General features: G+C 50.4%; 1 protein-coding gene across 1 annotated transcript; it reads left to right on the plus strand.

Annotated features, from left to right (window-relative positions):
* Nucleotides 1-4,682: 4,682 nt before the first annotated feature.
* On the plus strand, nucleotides 4,683-19,706 carry LOC144675666 (C-type lectin domain family 17, member A-like). Its single transcript, XM_078536318.1, has 8 exons — nucleotides 4,683-4,847; nucleotides 7,893-7,964; nucleotides 8,771-8,857; nucleotides 9,995-10,114; nucleotides 14,350-14,469; nucleotides 16,760-16,902; nucleotides 17,898-18,004; nucleotides 18,989-19,706. Exons 1-8 carry the CDS (start codon nucleotides 4,781-4,783, stop codon nucleotides 19,161-19,163), a joined length of 891 nt encoding a protein of 296 aa, XP_078392444.1. The 5' UTR covers nucleotides 4,683-4,780; the 3' UTR covers nucleotides 19,164-19,706.
* Nucleotides 19,707-20,582: the final 876 nt, after the last annotated feature.

Here is a 20,582-nt window from a genome sequence, read left to right on the forward strand (position 1 = left end):
CCCTGACATCGAGTCTGAGGAAAGATTGAGACACATCTGAGAGAGATAGCGAAGCAGACAGGACAGGAACGGTGGAGAGAGACCCCTTAGACACAAACCATGGAGCAGGACAGTGACTACATGAATATGAGACACATCAAAAACAACACAACAGCACCCAGCGAACTTAGGTTAAACTGTTAAATAGAGGGAGAGAGAGAGGGTGAGAGAGAGAGAAAGAGAGGGAGAGAGAGTGAGAGAGAGAGAGAGGGAGAGAGAGAGAGATTGAGGGGTTGGGGGTCAGATGTTGGGACAGAGACGGGGGTGAGAGAGAGAGAGGGAGAGAAACAGGAGGATTATGACAATTATAAAGACAACAAGGGACAAAGAGAGAGAGAGAGAGAGATAAGGAATGAAAAAGAGAGAGAGAATCAGACAGAGAGAGAGAGAGAGATACAGGGAGAGAGAGAGTTGGTGAGTCAGATTGAAAAAGGGAGATGCAGAGAAATGGAGAGACATGTTGAGAGTGCGAGAGAAAGAGAGAGAGATGGTGAGAGAGATTGAGACAGAGAGATAGAGAGAGATAGGGTAAGAGAGTTTGAGAGCGAGAGAGTTGGTGTGAGAGAAAGAAAGAAACAGAGAGAGAGATGGTGAGAGTGATTGAGAGAGAGAAATACAGAGAGATTTTGACAGACATTGAGACTGAGAGAGACAGAGAGAGATAGGGTAAGAGAGTTTGAGAGCGAGAGAGACAGAGAGAGAGATGGTGCGAGAGAAAGAGAGAGAGAGAGGGACAGTGAGATAGACTTGGTGAGAGATATTGAGAGAGAGAGACAGAGATATGTTGAGAGAAAGGGACAGAGGGAGAGATGATGAGAGATTGAGAGAGAGGGGGAGAGAGAGAGAGATGATGAGAGAGATTGAGAGAGTGGGAGACAAAGAGAGAGATGGAGAGAAAGATTGAGAGAGAGGGACTGCTGCCCCTGGAGTCAGTACAACCAGTGCCTCATACTGATCTCAGGGGAAGTGACATTGTGAAATAGAATGAAGAGGCAGAAACAGTTTTGAGGAAGTTTTCGCCCTGAGATAGAGTCTGAGGAAAGACTGAGACACATCTGAGAGAGAGAGATAAGCAGACAGGACAGGAACGGAGGAGAGAGACCCCTCAGACACAAACCATGATGCAGGACAGCGACTACATGAATATGAGACACATCAAAAACAACACAACAGAGCCCAGTGAACATAGGTTAAACTATTCAATAGAGGGGGAGAGAGAGAGAGAGAGAGACTGAGGGGTTGGGTGCAGAGAGTGAGGGCAAGAGAGAGAGAGGGAGAGAGACAGAAAGACAGAAGGAGTATGACAATTATAAAGATACCGAAAGACAAAGAGAGAGAGAAAAGGAATGAAAAAGAGAGACAGACAGTCAGACAGAGGGAGAGACAGGGAGAGAGAGAGGGCGAGTGAGATTGAGAAAGGGAGAGATAGAGAAATGGAGAGAGATATTGAGAGTGCGAGAGAAAGAGAGATGGTGAGAGAGATTGAGACTGAGGGACAGCGAGATGATGAGGGAGATTGAGAGTGAGAGATACTGAGAGAGAGATGGTCAGATAGATTGAGGTTGAGACACAGAGTCAGTAATGTTGAAAGATTGAGATTGAGAGAGACAGAGAGAGATGGTGAGAGAGATTGAGATTGAGAGAGACAGAGAGTGTGAGATGGTGAGAGAGATTGAGAGAAAGAGAGAAACAGAGAGAGAGATGGTGAGAGGGACTGAGAGTGAGAGAGACAGCGAGAGAGATGGTGCACAGTGCATACTCGATGGGCCGAAAGACCTCTTCTGCACTGTGTGATTCTGTGATAGCAACTACATGAATATGAGACACATCAAAACCGACAGGACAGCGCCCAGTGAACGTAGGTTAACATTTACACGAGAGGGAGAGAGAGAGAAAAGTGAAGAGAAGGACAGCGAGATAGAGGGAGAGGGAGAGAGAAGGAGAGAGAGAATGAGGGGTTGGCGGACTGATGGAGGGACTGAGAGTTTGGGCGAGAGAGAGAGATGGACAGAAAGAGTATGAAAATTATAAAGAAACAGAGAGACAAAGAGAGAGGAAAGGAATGAAAAAGAGAGAGAGTCAGACAGAGAGAGAGATGGTGAGAGAGATTGAGAGTGAGAGAGATAGAGAGAGATGGTGAGAGAGCTTGAGACAGAGAGAGACAGAGAGCTGGAGAGAGAGATTGAGACTGATAGAGAGAGTGAGAGATGTTGAGAGACATTGAGAGTGAGAGAGATAAAGAGAGATTGAGAGAGACACATTGAGAGAGACTTGATGAGAGATATCGTGAGAGAGAGAGAGAGACAGAGATATATAGTGAGAGATTGAGAGAGAGAGAGGCACAGTGAGAAAGACTTGATGAGAGAGATTGAGAGAGAGAGAGAGAGGGACAGAGAGAGAAATGGTGAGAGAGATTGAGAGAGAGGGAGACAGAGAGAGAGATGGTGAGAGAGATTGAGAGAGAGGGACTGCTGCCCCTGGTGTCAGTACAACCAGCCTCTCATTCTGATCTCAGGGGAAGTGTCATTGTGAAATGGAACGAAGAGGCAGAAACAGTTTTGAGGAAGTTTTCGCCCTGACATCGAGTCTGAGGAAAGACTGAGACACATCTGAGAGAGATAGAGAAGCAGACAGGACAGGAACGGAGGAGAGAGACCCCTCAGACACAAAACATGCAGCAGGACAGCGACTACATGAATATGAGACACATCAAAAACAACACGACAGCCCCCAGTGAACGTAGGTTGAACTGTTCAATAGAGAGAGAGAGAGAGGGCGAGAGAGAGAGAGAGGGTGAGAGAAGGACAGAGACAGAGACAAAAGGAGAGAGAGGCAGAGACAGAGAGAGAGAGGAATATGGGGACATATGACTTAGGAGCAGGAGTAGGCCATTCGGCCCCTCGAGCCTGCTCTGCCATTCAGTAAGATCATGGCTGATCTTGACTCACCCCACCCTCTCCCCATAACCCTCGACTCCCTTGTCAATCAGAAACCCGTCTAACTTAGCCTCGAATATATTCACTGACCCGGCCTCCATCGCTCTCTGGAGGAGAGAATTCCACAGATTGACCACCCTCTGAGAGAAGAAATTCCTCCTCATCTCCGTCTTCAATGGGAGATCCCTTATTCTGAAACTGTGCCTCCCACTCCTCGTTGTAGATTCCCCCACGAGGGGGAAACACCCTCCCAGCATCCACCCTGTCGAGCCCCCCGTCAGGATCTTATATGTTTCAATAAGATGGCCTCTCATTCTTCTAAACTCCAATGGGTACGGGTTCAACCTGCTCAACCTCTCCTCATAAGACAAACCCCATCATCCCAGGAATCAGCCCAGTGAACCTCCTCTGAACTGTCTCTAAAGCAGTTATATCTATTTACAAATAAGGAGACCACAACTCTACGCAGTACTCCAGCTGCGGACTCGCCAAGGCCCTGTACAGCAGCAGTAAAACTTCCCACCCGCTTGACCTGTCCATATCCCTTTGCAGACCCTCTACCTCCTGTTGACGACTGACTTTCCCACCTATCCTGGTGTCATCGGCAGATTTAGCGTCCACACATTCGCTGCCCTCATCCAAGTCACTCATATAAATGGTGAATTGTTGAAGTCCCAGCACTGACCCCTGAGGCTCTCCGCTCGTCACATCTTGCCAACCCGAAAAAAACCCATTTACACCCACTCGCTGCTCCCTGTTAGCTGACCAATCCTCTATCCATGTTAATATGTTACCTCCTACACCATTTGCTCTTATCTTCCAGAGTAACCTTTGATGTGGCGGCTGATTACATGCCTGTCGGAGAGAGAGAGAGAGAGAAAGAGGGAAAGAGACAGACAGGGACAAGGGGAGAGAGAGAGAGACGCAGATGGAGAGAGGGATTCAGAGAACGGAGGAGACAGAGAGAGAGCGACAGAGAGAGAGATATAGAGTGAGAGTGAAAGAGAGAGAGAGGGGGGGGAGGGAGAGGAAGAGAGATTGAGAAGTGGTGAGAGAGATTGAGAGAGAGGGAGACAGAGAGAGAGATGGTGAGAGAGATTGAGAGAGAGGGAGACAGAGAGAGATATTGAGAGAGAGGGAGACAGAGAGAGAGATGGTGAGAGAGATTGAGAGAGAGGGAGACAGAGAGAGAGATGGTGAGAGAGATTGAGAGAGAGGGAGACAGAGAGAGAGATGGTGAGAGAGATTGAGAGAGAGGGAGACAGAGAGAGATGGAGAGAGAGATTGAGAGAGAGGGAGACAGAGAGAGAGATATTGAGAGAGAGGGAGACAGAGAGAGAGATGGTGAGAGAGATTGAGAGAGAGGGAGACAGAAAGAGAGATGGTGAGAGAGACTGAGAGAGAGGGAGACAGAGAGAGAGATGGTGAGAGAGATTGAGAGGGAGGGAGACAGAGAGAGAGATATTGAGAGAGAAGGAGACAGAGAGAGAGATGGTGAGAGAGATTGAGAGAGAGGGAGACAGAGAGAGAGATGGTGAGAGAGATTGTGAGAGAGGGAGACAGAGAGAGAGATGGTGAGAGAGATTGAGAGAGAGGGACTGCTGCCCCTGGAGTCAGTACAACCAGCCTCTCATTCTGATCTCAGGGGAAGTGTCATTGTGAAATGGAACGAAGAGGCAGAAACAGTTTTGAGGAAGTTTACGCCCTGACATAGGGTTTGAGGAAAGACTGAGACACATCTGAGAGAGAGAGAGAGAAGCAGACAGGACAGGAACGGTGGAGAGAGACCCCCTCAGACACAAACCATGGAGCAGGACACCGACTACTTGAATATAAGACACATCAACAACAACACGACAGCGCCCAGTGAACGTAGGTTAAACTGTTCAATGGAGGGAGAGAGAGAGACGGAGAGAGAGAGACAGAGAGAGAGGGAGGGAGAAAGAGAGAGACTGAGGGGTTGGGGAACAGACGGTGGGACAGAGAGTGAGGGTGAGAGAGAGAGAGAGAGAGACGGAAAGACAGAAAGAGTATGACAATTATAAAGACACCGAGAGACAAAGAGAGAGATAAGGAATGAAAAAGACTGTGAGACAGAGAGAGAGAGAGACGGGGAGCGACAGATGGTGAGTGAGATTGAGTAAGGGAGAGGAAGAGAAATGGAGAGACATATTGAGAGTGTGAGAGAAAGAGAGAGAGAGATAGTGAGAGACATTGAGACTGAGAAAGACAGAGAGAGGTAGGGTTAGAGAGTTTGAGAGTGAGAGAGACAGTGAGAGAGATGGTGCACAGTGCATACTCGATGGGCCGAAGGGCCTCTTCTGCACTGTGTGATTCTGTGACAGCAACTACATGAATATGAGACACATCAGCACCGACAGGACAGCGCCCAGTGAATGTAGGTTAAAATTTACACCAGAGGGAGAGAGAGAAGTAAAGAGAAGGACAGCGAGAGAGAGTGAGAGTGAGAGAGAGGGAGAGAGAGAGAATTATGGGTTGGGGGACAGATGAAGGGACTGAGAGTGCGGGAGAGAGAGAGATAGAGACAGAAAGACAGAAAGATTATGAAAATTATAAAAATACTGAGAGACAGAGAGAGGGAGGAAAGGAATGAAAAAGAGAGTCAGACAGAGAAAGATGTAGAGACAGATGGTGAGAGAGATTGAGAAAGCGAGAGGCAGAGAAATGGAAAGAAATATTGAGAGTGGGAGAGACAGAGAGAGAGGTGATGAGAGGGACAGGGAGAGAGATTGAGAGAGACAGGGCGAGAGATGGTGAGAGAGATTAAAAGTGAGAGAGATAGAGGGAGAGAGTGACAGAGAGAGACAGAGAGAGAGATGGTGCGAGAGATTGAGAGAGAGGCACTGAGAGAGAGATCGTTGCAGACATTGAGGCTGAGTGAGAAAGAGAGAGAGAGATGGTGAGAAGGGCTGAGAGTGAGAGAGACAGCGAGAGAGATGTTGCAGAGTGCATACTCGATGGGCCGAAGGGCCTCTTCTGCACTGTGTGATTCTGTGATAGCAACTACATGAATATGAGTCACATCAAAACCGACAGGACAGCGCCCAGTGAATGTAGGTTAAAATTTACACTAGAGAGAGAGAGAGAGAGAAGTAAAGAGAAGGACAGGGAGAGAGAGGGAGAGGGAAAGAGAGAGAATGAGGGGTTGGGGGACAGATGGAGGGACTGAGAGTCAGGGCGAGAGAGAGAGACAGAAAGACAGAAAGATTATGAAAATTATAAAGAAACCGAGAGACAAAGCGAGAGAGGAAAGGAATGAAAAATAGAGAGAGTCAGACAGAGAGAGATGGTGAGAGAGATTGAGAGTGAGAGAGATAGATGGTGAGAGAGCTTGAGAGAGGGGGAGAGAGAGAGAGAGAGCTGGAGAGAGAGATTGAGACTGATAGAGACAGGGTGAGAGATGTTGAGAGACAAAGATGGTGAGAGAGATTGAGAGAGAGGGACAGAGAGAGAGATGATGAGAGAGATTGAGAGAGAGGGACAGAGAGAGACGTGGTGAGAGAAATTGAGAGAGAGAGACAGAGGGAGAGATGATGAGAGAGATTGAGAGAGAGGGAGACAGAGAGAGATGGTGATAGAGATTGAGAGAGGGAGACAGAGAGAGAGATGGTGAGAGAGATTGAGAGAGAGGGACAGAGAGAGAGATGTGGTGAGAGATATTGAGAGAGAGAGATGGTGAGAGAGATTGAGAGAGAGGAAGACCGAGAGAGAGATGGTGACAGAGATTGAGAGAGGGAGACAGAGAGAGAGATGGTGAGAGAGATTGAGAGAGAGGGAGACAGAGAGAGAGATGGTGAGAGAGATTCAGAGAGAGGGAGACAGAGAGAGAGATGGTGAGAGAGACTGAGACAGAGGGAGACAGAGAGAGAGATGGTGAGAGAGATTGAGAGAGAGGGAGACAGAGAGAGAGATGGTGAGAGAGATTGAGAGAGAGGGAGACAGAGAGAGAGATGGTGAGAGAGATTGAGAGAGAGGGAGAGAGAGAGAGATGGTGAGAGAGATTGAGAGAGAGGGAGACAGAGAGAGAGATGGTGAGAGAGATTGAGAGAGGGACTGCTGCCCCTGGAGTCAGTATAACCAGCCTCTCATTCTGATCTCAGGGGAAATGTCATTGTGAAATGGAACGAAGAGGCAGAAACAGTTTTGAGGAAGTTTTCGCCCTGACATCGAGTCTGAGGAAAGATTGAGACACATCTGAGAGAGATAGCGAAGCAGACAGGACAGGAACGGTGGAGAGAGACCCCTTAGACACAAACCGTGGAGCAGGACATCAACTACACGAATATGAGACACATCAAGATCAACATGAAAGCCCCCAGTGAACGTAGGTTAAACTGTTCAATAGAGGGAGAGAGAGAGGGTGAGAGAGATTGAGAGTGCGAGAAACAGATAGGAGAGATTGAGAGTGAGAGGGACAGAGAGAGAAAGGGACAGAGACAGAGGGTGAGATGGAGAGAGTGAGAGGGGGGAACATAGTCAGATTGAGATGGAGGGGTAACTAAGTGGTATCTAACCCGGTGCTGTACCTGTCCTGGGAGTGTTTGATGGGGACAGTGTAGAGGGAGCTTTACTCTGTACCTAACCCCGTGCTGTACCTGTCCTGGGAGTGTTTGATGGGGACAGTGTAGAGGGAGCTTTACTCTGTACCTAACCCCGTGCTGTACCTGTCCTGGGAGTGTTTGATGGGGACAGTGTAGAGGGAGCTTTACTCTGTATCTAACCCCGTGCTGTACCTGTCCTGGGAGTGTTTGATGGGGACAGTGTAGAGGGAGCTTGACTCTGTATCTAACCCTGTGCTGTACCTGTCCTGGGAGTGTTTGATGGGGACAGTGTAGAGGGAGCTTTACTCTGTATCTAACTCTCATCCATTGTATAGTTTCTGTTTCTGTTTTCCAGAGGATCCGGAGATCTCATACGCGGAGCTGAATCTTCATCCTGCCTCCGGGACATCTAAGGTCCGTACAACAGGTCAGAAGTTACGGATATCGTATGTCAGTCGTAAGATACTGATTTGTGTTAAATCTGCTGCACTTTAGTCGTTTCTCAGTTGCATTGAACATGATGCATTAGGTAGACCCTGATTCTTTCAGTTTCGTCTTAAGTTACGCCTGAGTCAATATCGTACCTGATCCATCTCCTCTCTGCTTGTTACACCTTAGTTACGTATCTATTAGACTTTAGTTACAGGTCTGCTATTCTCTGTTTGGAAATCGAATACCTCCGACTGTCACAACTGTGCGACACGTCCCTTCCCTGTCAATTATATCTCAGTTACGTTTCTGTTGCATCGTAGTAATGTCACAGTTAAGCATGAGTCCTGTCCCTGTTGTACTTCTGTCGTGTGTCACTTGCTTCTTAGTTGCGTGTGTTACGTCTCAATTACACTTCGCTTCCATGTCCATCGCACATCCGTTGTATCTTAGCTGCGTTTCTGTTAGACCTCAGCCACGTGACGATCGCACCGTAGCTATGTGCCTGCTGTTCCTCGGTTTCCATGCCTTCATGTTTTGTATTCCACTTGTTCTATTGGTGAATTAAGTCTTTGCTAAGTCGCATTTACATGTCAACTGGCAGTAGCTGATAAAGCAAGCATTTGAGATGCACCTGGCTACGTTCCAGTTACGTCTTGGCGTGCTCCTGAGCTGATTGACATATCGGTGTGCGTGTTGTTGCTCTGTCGTTGTCCTCTGCTACCTACCTATGGCACACGTACTGACCGAACTGTCCTCATGTTCTTCATCCTTTCTCACTCCGTCTCTCTCCGACTCTCGTAGGTGAACAGGAACCAAATTACGCCCAAGTCAACTTCACTCCGCAGAGTCCGCAGCAGAACCAAGTCCCGGAAGTGACCCCGGTTAAAGGTCAGTCATCCTGGGAGTGTGGGGTCAGAGGTCACAATGGTTCAGGGCAGTCGGGGGGGAGGGACATGGTGAAGGATGAAGGGATTCACCACCCTATCCCTGTAACTTCCTCCAACACCTACACCCCTCCCTATCTCTGTAATCTCCTTCAGCCCCTACAAACCTCCCTATCCCTGTAACCTCCTCCAGCCCCTACAAACCTCCCTATCTCTGTAACCTCCTCCAGCCCCTACAAACCTCCCTATCTCTGTCACCTCCTCCAGCCCCTACAAACCTCCCTATCTCTGTAACCTCCTCCAGCCCCTACGACCCTCCCTATCTCTGTAACCTCTTCCAGCCCCTACAACCCTCCCTATCTCTGTAACCTCCTCCAGCCCGTACAACCCTCCCTATCTCTGTAACCTCCTCCAGCCCCTACAAACCTCCCTATCCCTGTAACCTCCTCCAGCCCCTACAAACCTCCCTATCTCTGTAACCTCCTCCAGCCCCTACAAACCTCCCTATCTCTGTAACCGCCTCCAGCCCGTACAACCCTCCCTATCTCTGTAACCTCCTCCAGCCCCTACAACCCTCCCTATCTCTGTAACCTCCTCCAGCCCCTACAACCCTCCCTATCTCTGTAACCTCCTCCAGCCCCTACAACCCTCCCTATCTCTGTAACCTCCTCCAGCCCCTACAACCCCCCCTATCTCTTATCTCTGTAACCTCCTCTAGCCCCTGCAACCCTCCCTATCTCTGTAACCTCCTCCAGCCCCAACACCCCTCCCTATAATCTCCTCCAGCCCCTACACTCCTCTGTCTCTCGCTCTCTCTCTCTCTAACTCTCTCTGTGGCTCTCTCTGCCTCTTTCTCTCTGTCTCTTTCTGTCTCTGTCTCTCCTCCTTTAAGATGCTCCTTGTACTGATCTCTGTGTCTGAGCTTTTGGTTTCCTGTCCCTAATATCTCCCTGTGTGACTCGGTGTTCGATTCTCTTTGATAACCCTCCTGTACCGTGCGCTGGGATGTGAAACGAGGGATATAAACGAGTAACGTGGTTGTTTTTTCTCTCTCAAAGAGGGGTAGATACGTCACTATTGTCTGTTCCGTGAAGTTACTCGGGCTGCTCAACATGGGTCAATCTTTACTTCTCTATTCCAGATAAAACTGGACAGGAAACAGCTGGAGGAAGTATTTCAAAAAAATCCAGATGTCTCATCGTGGTCGGCCTCATTGTCTTAATCTGCAACTTCGCAATTATTACAGGTCTCACAGTCCACGGTACGGGGAGGAACATCTCACTGTAACACCCTGATATATCCCACACCCCTCACTGTAACACCCTGATATATCCCACACCCCTCACTGTAACACTCTGATACATCCCACACCCCTCACTGTAACACCCTGATACATCACACACCCCTCACTGTAACACCCTGATACATCCCACACCCCTCACTGTAACACCCTGATACATCCCACACCCCTCACTGTAACACTCTGATATATCCCACACCCCTCACTGTAACACTCTGATATATCCCACACCCCTCACTGTAACACTCTGATACATCCCACAACCCTCACTGTAACACTCTGATATATCCCACACCCCTCACTGTAACACTCTGATACATCCCACACCCCTCACTGTAACACTCTGATATATCCCACACCCCTCACTGTAACACTCTGATACATCCCACACCCCTCACTGTAACACTCTGATACATCCCACACCCCTCACTGTAACACTCTGATATATCCCACACCCCTCACTGTAACACTCTGATATATCCCACACCCCTCACTGTAACACTCTGATACATCCCACACCCCTCACTGTAACACCCTGATATATCCCACACCCCTCACTGTAACACCCTGATATATCCCACACCCCTCACTGTAACACTGATATATCCCACACCCCTCACTGTAACACCCTGATATATCCCACACCCCTCACTGTAACACTGATATATCCCACACCCCTCACTGTAACACCCTGATATATCCCACACCCCTCACTGTTACACTCTGATATATCCCACACCCCTCACTGTAACACTGATATATCCCACACCCCTCACTGTAACACTCTGATATATCCCACACCCCTCACTGTAACACCCTGATATATCCCACACCCCTCACTGTAACACCCTGATATATCCCACACCCCTCACTGTAACACCCTGATATATCCCACACCCCTCACTGTTACACTCTGATATATCCCACACCCCTTACTGTAACACCCTGATATATCCCACACCCCTCACTGTAACACCCTGATATATCCCACACCCCTCACTGTAACACCCTGATATATCCCACACCCCTCACTGTAACACTGATATATCCCACACCCCTCACTGTAACACTCTGATATACCCCACACCCCTCACTGTAACACCCTGATATATCCCACACCCCTCACTGTAACACCCTGATATATCCCACACCCCTCACTGTAACACTGATATATCCCACGCCCCTCACTGTAACACTCTGATATACCCCACACTCCTCACTGTTACACTCTGATATATCCCACACCCCTCACTGTAACACCCTGATATATATCCCACTCCCTTCATCACTCAGTCACTCCAGCTCTGTCGTGACATAGACAGGTGGGTGGAGCGGGCAGAAGAAGTTTAATGCAGAGAAGTGTGAAGTGATTGATTTTGGTCGGAGGAACCTTAAAAATTATGTAATATATAGGGTAGAATTTTTAAGGGGGTGCAGGAGCAGAGGGAGCTGGGTGTATATGTGAATAAATCATTGAAGGTGGCAGGACAGGTGGAGGGAGCAGTTGATAAAGCAGATAGTATCCTGGGCTTTATTAACAGGGGCATCGAGCACCAGAGCAGAGAGGTTATGCTGAATTTATATAAGACTCTGGTTAGACCTCAGCTGGAGTAATATGTACAGCTCTGAGCACCACATTATAGGAAGGATGTGAACACATTGGAGAGAGCGCAGAAGAGGTTTAGACAGATTGTTCCGGGGATGAGAAGCTTCATGGCTGACAAGGGAAGTCAGGGACAACATCATAGCTAAAGAGAAAGCATACAATGCGGCAAAGAGCAGTGGGAAACCAGGGGATTGGAAAGCCTACAAAGACCAACAGAGGACAACTAAAAAAGAAATAAGGAGGGAGAAAATTAAATATGAGGGTAAACTAGCAGGTAATGTAAAAGAAGATTGCAAGAGTTTTTTGTAGATATATAAAAGTTAAGAGAGAGGCAAAAGTGGACATTGGACCGCAGGAAAATGACGCTGGAGAAGTAGTAATGGGGAACAAAGAAATGGCGGAGGAACTGAATAGGTACTTTGCATCAGTCTTCACAGTGGAAGACATGAGTGACATCCTCAAAGTTCAAGAAACTTGGGGGGCAGAGTAAGGTGGCCATTACCAAGGAGAAGGTGCTAGGAAAACTGAAAAGTCTGAAGGTGGATAAATCACCTGGACCAGATGGATTACACCCCAGAGTTCTGAAGGAGATAGCTGAAGAGATATTGGAGGCGTCAGTGGTGATCTGTGTGGAATCACTGGAGTCAGGGAGGTTCCCAGAGGACTGGAGAATCGCTAATGTAACCCCCCTGTTTAAGAAGGGAGTGAGGCAAAAGACAGGAAATTACAGGCCGATTAGCCTGACCTCGGTCGTTGGTAAGATTTTAGAGTCCATTATTAAGGATGAGATTTCAGAATACTTGGAAGTGCATGGTAAAATCGGGCAAAGTCAGCATGGTTTCATCAAGGGGAGGTCATGCCTGACAAATCTGTTAGAATTCTTTGAGGAGGTAACGAGTAGGTTAGACAAAGGAGAGCCAATGGATGTTATCTACTTGGACTTCCAGAAGGCCTTTGACAAGGTGCTGCACAGGAGGCTGCTCAGTAAGATAAGAGCCCATGGTGTTAGAGGCAAGGTACTAGCTTGGATAGAAGATTGGCTGTCTGGCAGGAGGCAGAGAGTGGGGATAAGGGGGTCCCTTCTCAGGATGGCGGCCGGAGACTAGTGGAGATCCGCAGGGGTCAGTGTTGGGACCACAACTTTTCACTTTATACATTAATGATCTAGATGAAGGAACTGAGGGCATCCCGGCTAAGTTTGCAGATGATACAAAGATAGGTGGAGGGACAGGTAGTATTGAGGAGGCGGGGAGGCTGCAGAAGGATTTGGACAGGTTAGGAGAATGGGCAAAGAAGTGGCAGATGGAATACAACGTGGGGAAGTGTGAGGTCATGCACTTTGGTAGGAAGAATAGAGGCATGGACTATTTTCTAAATGGGGAGAGAATTCAGAAATCTGGAGTGCAAAGGGACTTGGAAGTCCTAGTCCAGGATTCTCTTAAGGTTAACTTGCAGGTTGACGCGGTAGTTAGGAAGGCAATGCAATGTTGGCATTTATTTCGAGAGGACTAGAATATAAAAGCAGGAATGTGCTGCTGAGGCTTTATAAGGCTCTGGTCAGACCACATTTAGATTATTGTAGCAATTTTGGGCCCCGTATCTCAGGAAGGATGTGCTGGCCCTGGAGAGGGTCCAGAGGATGTTCACGAGAATGATCCCAGGAATGAAAGGCTTAACATATGAGGATTGTTTGAGGACTCTGGGTCTATACTCGATGGAGTTTAGAAGGATGAGGGGGGATCTGATTGAAACTTACAGAATACTGAAAGGCCTGGATAGAGTGGACGTGGGGAAGATGTTTCCATTAGTAGGAGAGACTAGGACCTGAGGGCACAGCCTCAGAGTAAAGGGAAGACCTTTTAGAACAGAGATGAGGAGAAACTTCTTTAGCCAGAGTGTGGTGAATCTATGGAATTCATTACCACAGAAGGCTGTGGAGGCCAGGTCATTGAGTGTATTTAAGACCGAGATGGATAGGTTCTTGATTGGTAAGGAGATCAAAGGTTACGGGGAGAAGGTGGGAGAATGGGGTTGAGAAACTTATCAGCCATGATTGAAAGGCGGAGCAGACTCGATGGGCCGAAAGGCCTAATTTCTGCTCCTATGTCTTATGGTCTTCAGGTCCGAGGAGAGACGGGAGAGGTTGGGACTGTTCTCCTCGGAGAGAAGGAGGCTGAGAGGGGATTTGATGGAGACGTTCAGAATCAAGAGGAGGCTGGACAGAGGAGACGGGGAGAAGCTGTTCACACCGGGCCCAGAGGACACAGATTTTTAAGCGATTTGCGAAAGAATCAAACGCGACGTGAGAGAAAACGTTTTCACACACCGAGCGGTTCGGGTCTGGGATGTGCTGCCTGGTCATGTGGGGGAGGCAGGTTCAATCGAGGCATTCAAGGGGGCATTGGATGGTTATTTGCACAGATACAATGTGCAGGGGTACAGGGGGGAAAAGGCAGGACAATGGCACTGGGTCCTAACGCTCATTCGGAGAACCGGTGCGGACACGATGGGCCAAATGGCCTCCTTCTGTGCGGTTCAGACCCTGTGGTTCTTTGACCCTGTGAGTTCTGTGACCCTGTGATTCTCTCAGTCCTACAGATGGACAAGAACATGACGGGACAGAATGGAAAGATCCGGAATATGTCCGAGACCATTGAACAGATGCTCCGGGACCGAAGATCCTTCTGCACCATCCTCCGGAACTACTCAGGTGAGTTGGTGCTGACGGCCCCCACCCCCTTCCCCACTCTCCCATCATCCCACACTCTGTCCCATTGGGATCACCCCCACCCCCTGTCTCCCCAACCCCACCCCCTCCCCCACTCTCCCATCATCCCACACTCTGTCCCATTGGGATCGCCCCCACCCCCTGTCTCCCCAACCCCACCCCCTCACCCACTCTCCCATTCTCCCCCGCTCTGTCCCATTGGGATCACCCCCACCCCCTGTCTCCCCAACCCCACCCCCTCCCCCACTCTCCCATCATCCCACACTCTGTCCCATTGGGATCGCCCCCACCCCCTGTCTCCCCAACCCCACCCCCTCACCCACTCTCCCATTCTCCCCCGCTCTGTCCTATTGGGATCGCCCCCACCCCCTGTCTCCCCGCCCCACCCCCAGTCTCCCCGCCCCCACCCCCAGTCTCCCCGCCCCCACCCCATGTCTCCCCGCCCCCACCCCCTGTCTCCCCGCCCCCACCCCCTACCCCAATCTCCCATCCTCCCCCGCTCTGTCCCATTGGGATCGCCCCCACCCGCTGTCTCCCCGCCCCCACCCGCTGTCTCCCCGCCCCCACCCCCAGTCTCCCCGCCCCCACCCCCAGTCTCCCCGCCCCCACCCCCAGTCTCCCCGCCCCCACCCCCAGTCTGCCCGCCCCCACCCCCTACCCCAACCTCCCATCCTCCCCCGCTCTGTCCCATTGGGATCGCCCCCACCCCCTGTCTCCCCGCCCCCACCCCGTCTCCCCAACCCCACCCCCTGTCTCCCCGGCCCAATCCCAGTCTCCCCGCCCCCACCCCCAGTCTCCCCGCCCCCACTACCTGTCTCCCCGCCCCCAACCCCAGTCTCCCCGCCCCCACCCCCAGTCTCCCCGCCCCCACCCCCTACCCCAATCTCCCATCCTCCCCCGCTCTGTCCCATTGGGATCGCCCCCACCCCCTGTCTCCCCGCCCCCACCCCGTCTCCCCAACCCCACCCCCTGTCTCCCCAACCCCACCCCCTGTCTCCCCGCCCCCACCCCCTCTCTCCCTGCCCCCACCCCCTCTCTCCCCGCCCTCACCCCCTCTCTCCCCGCCCTCACCCCCTCTCTCCCCGCCCCCACCCCCTGCCTCCCCGCCCCCACCCCCTGCCTCCCCGCCCCCACCCACCCACCCCTGCCTCCCCGCCCCCACCCACCCACACCTGCCTCCCCGCCCCCACCCACCCACCCCTGCCTCCCCGCCCCCACCCACCCACTCCTGCCTCCCCGCCCCCACCCACCCACACTTGCCTCCCCGCCCCCACACACCCCTGTCGCCCCTCCTCCACGCCCACCCCTTTTCTCTCCTCTTCCACCCCCTGTCTCCCCACCCCCACCCTCCCCATCCTTCAGTCAAGTTTGGGACAGGCGAGGGGTTGAATCGATCTGGGGGGGTGGGGTCTGTCCGACAGATTGAAGGGATTGGATAAGGTGCAGGATCCAGACCCGAAGCCTGAGGTCTACAGGCGAAACCACGGCGACCGGACCCGAGGCGTTGAAAGCAATGAAGAGATTCGATTGGGTCGATGGAGAGAAACTATTTCCTCTGATCCGGTGGGTTGTCGGGGGAGCCGGGGAGGGGGAGTCGAGAACAAGGGGGAAGGTGGTTAAAATTCGAGCCAGGACGTTCAGGGGGGACATCAGGAAACACCTCTTCACACAAAGGGGAGCGGAAATCAGGAACTCTCCCCCCACCCCCGAAATAAACTGTGGGGCCGGAGGTCAAAGGGAATCGTCAAAACTGAGATTGAGAGATTGTTGTTGGGGATGGAGGGTCACGGAACCGAGGGAGTTAAGGTACAGAGCAGATCCAATAGAATGGTGTAAAATACCCGAGAGGGGCTGAATGGCCTCCTCCTGTTCCTGTGTAACAGGCTCGAGAGGGGCTGAATGGCCTCCTCCTGTTCCTGTGTAACAGGCTTGAGAGGGGCTGAATGGCCTCCTCCTTTTCCTGTGTAACAGACTCGAGAGGGGCTGAATGGCCTCCTCCTGATCCTGTGTAACAGGATCGAGAGGGGCTGAATGGCCTCCTCCTTTTCCTGTGTAACAGACTCGAGAGGGGCTGAATGGCCTCCTCCTGTTCCTGTGTAACAGGCTCGAGAGGGGCCGAATGGGCTCCTCCTGTTCCTGTGTAACAGGCTCGAAAGGGACTGAATGGCCTCCTCCTTTTCCTGTGTAACAGACTCGAGAGGGGCTAAATGGCCTCCTCCTGTTCCTAATGTTTCGATGTATTTCTCTGAATTAAGTCTGTATAATTTTGCAGAGTCTCCCTGTCCGAACGGCTGGAAAGTTCATAATCATCATTGCTATAAATTCTCAACGGAGAGAGTAAACTGGGACTCGGCAAAACAACAATGTGAATCCCAAAATACACACCTCATCGTCATAAATACAGAACAGGAACAGGTGAGAATGACAGACGCATCTGTCAGAATGAGATAGAGTGAGAGAATATCCCTCTGCACCGTCCCCATCAAACACTCCCAGGACAGGTACAGCACGGGGTTAGATACAGAGTAAAGCTCCCTCTGCACCATCCCCATCAAACACTCCCAGGACAGGTACAGCACGGGGTTAGATACAGAGTAAAGCTCCCTCTACACCGTCCCCATCAAACATTCCCAGGACAGGTACAGCACGGGGTTAGATACAGAGCAAAGCTCCCTCTGCACCATCCCCATCAAACACTCCCAGGACAGGTACAGCATGGGGTTAGATACAGAGTAAAGCTCCCTCTACACTGTCCCCATCAAACACTCCCAGGACAGGTACAGCACGGGGTTAGATACAGAGTAAAGCTCCCTCTACACCGTCCCCATCAAACACTCCCAGGACAGGTACAGCACGGGGTTAGATACAGAGTAAAGCTCCCTCTACACTGTCCCCATCAAACACTCCCAGGACAGGTACAGCACGGGGTTAGATACAGAGTAAAGCTCCCACTACACCGTCCCCATCAAACACTCCCAGGACAGGTACAGCACGGGGTTAGATAAAGTGTAATGCTCCCTCTACACTACATGAACGAGGGTTTCAGCGGTCGATGAGCTGAGACCGGGGTGGTTCTGGGCGATGTTACGGAGTTGGGAAGAGGCCGTCTTGGTGACGATGTGGATATGAGGTGGGAATCCCATCTCCAGATTAAACACAACCCCAGGGTTGTGAACAGTCTGGTTCAGACTCAGAGAGTTCCCAGGATGGAGTCGGTAACTCGGGAATGGAGTTTGGAACAGAGACGGAAAACAACAACTTCAGTCTTCCCGATATTGAATCAGAGGGAATGAGGGAGAATTTCCTGAGGAAGGGTTTGGTGTATTTTGGGTATCAGTTGTGTGTGCGTGTTTGTGTGAGTTAAGGCAGTCATACTAACTGAACACATTCCATCATTGTATCTGCTGCAGGATTTCATAAAGAAATCTATCGAGAATAATCCTGGGGATTACTGGATCGGACTAACAGATCGAGAGAGTGAAGGAAACTGGAAATGGGTGGATGGGACCCCAGTGAGGTGAGTCCCAGCGTCGCATGGAGAGAGAGAGCGGGACAGGGGGATTAGATTGTGATTGATACAGGGCTATGGAGAGAGAGCGGGGCACTGGGTTTAGTTGGGGATTGATACAGGGCTATGGAGAGAGAGCGGGGCAGTGGGATTAGTTTGGGGATTGATACAGGTCTATGGGGAGAGTGCGGGGCAGTGGGATTAGTTTGGGGATTTGTACAGGGCTATGGGGAGAGAGCGGGGCAGTGGGATTAGTTTGGGGATTGATACAGGTCTATGGGGAGAGAGTGGGACAGTGGGATTAGTTTGGGGATTGATACAGGTCTATGGGGAGAGAGTGGGGCAGTGGGATTAGTTTGGGGATTGATACAGGTCTATGGGGAGAGAGTGGGGCAGTGGGATTAGTTTGGGGATTGATACAGGGCTATGGGGAGAGAGTGGGGCAGTGGGATTAGTTTGGGGATTGATACAGGGCTATGGGGAAAGAGCGGGACAGTGGGATTAGTTTGGGATTGATACTGGGCAATGGGGAGAGTGCGGAACAGTGGGATTAGTTTGGGGATTGATACAGGGATATGGGGAGAGAGCAGGGACAGTGGGATTAGTTGGGGATTTGTACAGGGCTATGGGGAGAGAGCGGGACAGTGGGATTAGTTTGGGATTGATACAGGGCTATGGGGAGAGAGCGGGACAGTGGGATTAGTTTGGGATTGATACAGGGCTATGGGGAGAGAGCGGGGCAGTGGGATTAGTTTGGGATTGATACAGGGCTATGGGGAGAGAGTGGGACAGTGGGATTAGTTTGGGATTGATACAGGGCTATGGGGATAGACCGGGGCAGTAGGATTAGTTGGAGATTTGTACAGGGCTATGGGGAGAGAGCCGGGACAGTAGGATTAGTTTGGGATTTGTACAGGGCTGTAGGAATCTTGCTGATTCTGTGCAGGAATGTGTCGGATTTTTATCGGTATTTTTTATTTCCCCATTTCCCAGTTTTACTAAATGGTATCAGGATGAACCGAATAATGCAGCAGGAAATGAAAACTGCGCCATTATCAGAAGTGCCGACTGGAATGATGTCAGTTGTTCCGATCAGTTCCCTTTTATCTGTGAGAAAAGGGCACTGCCCTGCGTCGAGGCAGCTGATATTGAGAAATATTGTTCCTGAAGAGAGACTGGGACACAGAACGAGAGTGTCAGGATTGTCCAAAGATCCCCAGCCCCTCCCCCCTTCCCCACAATCCCTGACTGCACGAGGCCACGTCCGAAAGGTGAAAATTCATCTGTTCCCCTTCTCCCCCAGGAGGAGCTCCCTGCAGCGCCACCGGTGGTGGGAGGCGGGAATGACATCATGACGGTTGACATTGGAAAACCCCATTCTAAATCCAAGCAGGAATCTGGCGACATGTAACAGGACAGAAGTCCTGCATTTCTCTAGCAACTTTCACTAATTCAGATGATCCCCAACCTGCTTTTGCAGCCAATGAAGCAAGTCCTTACAGAGTTTTCATAGTTGTCATGTCAGAAACGAGGCATTCAATTTGCGTGCAGTAAGCTCCCACTGGACTCAGGATTAAACTCGGTCACATCAGAAATACCCTTTGGACTTTTTCTTCTCGGACTCTGTAAATCATGTGAACTCATTTCAATCTCCCTGGTTCTTGTACTGTTACTATCCATAGTTGTAAAAGTTTCCTTTTTCTATCCTCCATTACTGTGTCTGTGCATTTGTGTGCGTGTGTGTGTAAATGTCTATGTGTGTAGGTGTGTTTGTGTGTGTGTTTGAATGTGAGTGTGAGCTGTTATTATGTGAGTGTGAGCGTGAATGTGTTTGTGTGTGTGTGTGTGAGTGAGTAGGCGTGTATGTGTGTTTGTGAGAATATGTTTGTGTGAGTGTGTGTGTTTGTGCGAGTGTGCGTGAGAGTGTGGATGGGTGTGTGCGAGTGTGTGTGGGTGTGAATGTGGAGGTTGACATTGTGAACATTCCTGCCCGGGGTTTTAAATGTAAATAAACTAACCCGAGTTGATCATAATGTGAGTTTGCTGTGAGTGATTAGTATAGTGGATCAGACACACTGAGGGTTTGGGAAAACACGCCACAACATACTTCACAAAGAATTCAAAACACCTTCTGCGTGCGGACAGCTGGTGAGAGACAGAAGTACAGTTTGCCTGTCTCTCTCCTGTCCGGAACAGTTCTTTCTGAGGAACCTACCAACTCAGACATGTATACAGGATCTCCAACTTTGTAATGCTGCTCCTAACTTCTCAATTCCTTCATACACCAGCCTACGTACTTTTGCTTTAACCAATCGCTTAGGCATGTTCGGTGTCCTGATGTTTACCCAGGAAGTGACCACAACGAGCAGGAAAACACAATTGCTTCTTTTACCGATTAACTGAAATCTGTGTCCCTCTCGTCCTCGCTCCTTCCGCCAACGAGACAGTTTCTCCCTATCTATCCACGATGCTGCTATTCCTTTCATAGAAACATAGAAACTAGGAGCAGGAGTAGGCCATTCGGCCCTTCGAGCCTGCTCCGCCATTCATTATGATCATGGCTGATCATCCAACTCAATAGCCTGCT

This window comes from Cetorhinus maximus, unplaced genomic scaffold (genome assembly GCF_964194155.1).
Source record: "Cetorhinus maximus unplaced genomic scaffold, sCetMax3.hap1.1 HAP1_SCAFFOLD_1088, whole genome shotgun sequence".
Lineage (NCBI taxonomy): Eukaryota > Metazoa > Chordata > Chondrichthyes > Lamniformes > Cetorhinidae > Cetorhinus > Cetorhinus maximus.

Coding starts and splice junctions, on each gene's coding strand:
- LOC144675666 (XM_078536318.1), top strand. CDS start 4,781: ATGGAGCAGGACACCGACTACTTGAATATAAGACACATCAACAACAAC. Junction 8,858..9,994: donor GGAAGTGACCCCGGTTAAAG/GTCAGTCATCCT, acceptor TCTCTATTCCAG/ATAAAACTGGACAGGAAACA. Junction 14,470..16,759: donor CATCCTCCGGAACTACTCAG/GTGAGTTGGTGC, acceptor ATAATTTTGCAG/AGTCTCCCTGTCCGAACGGC.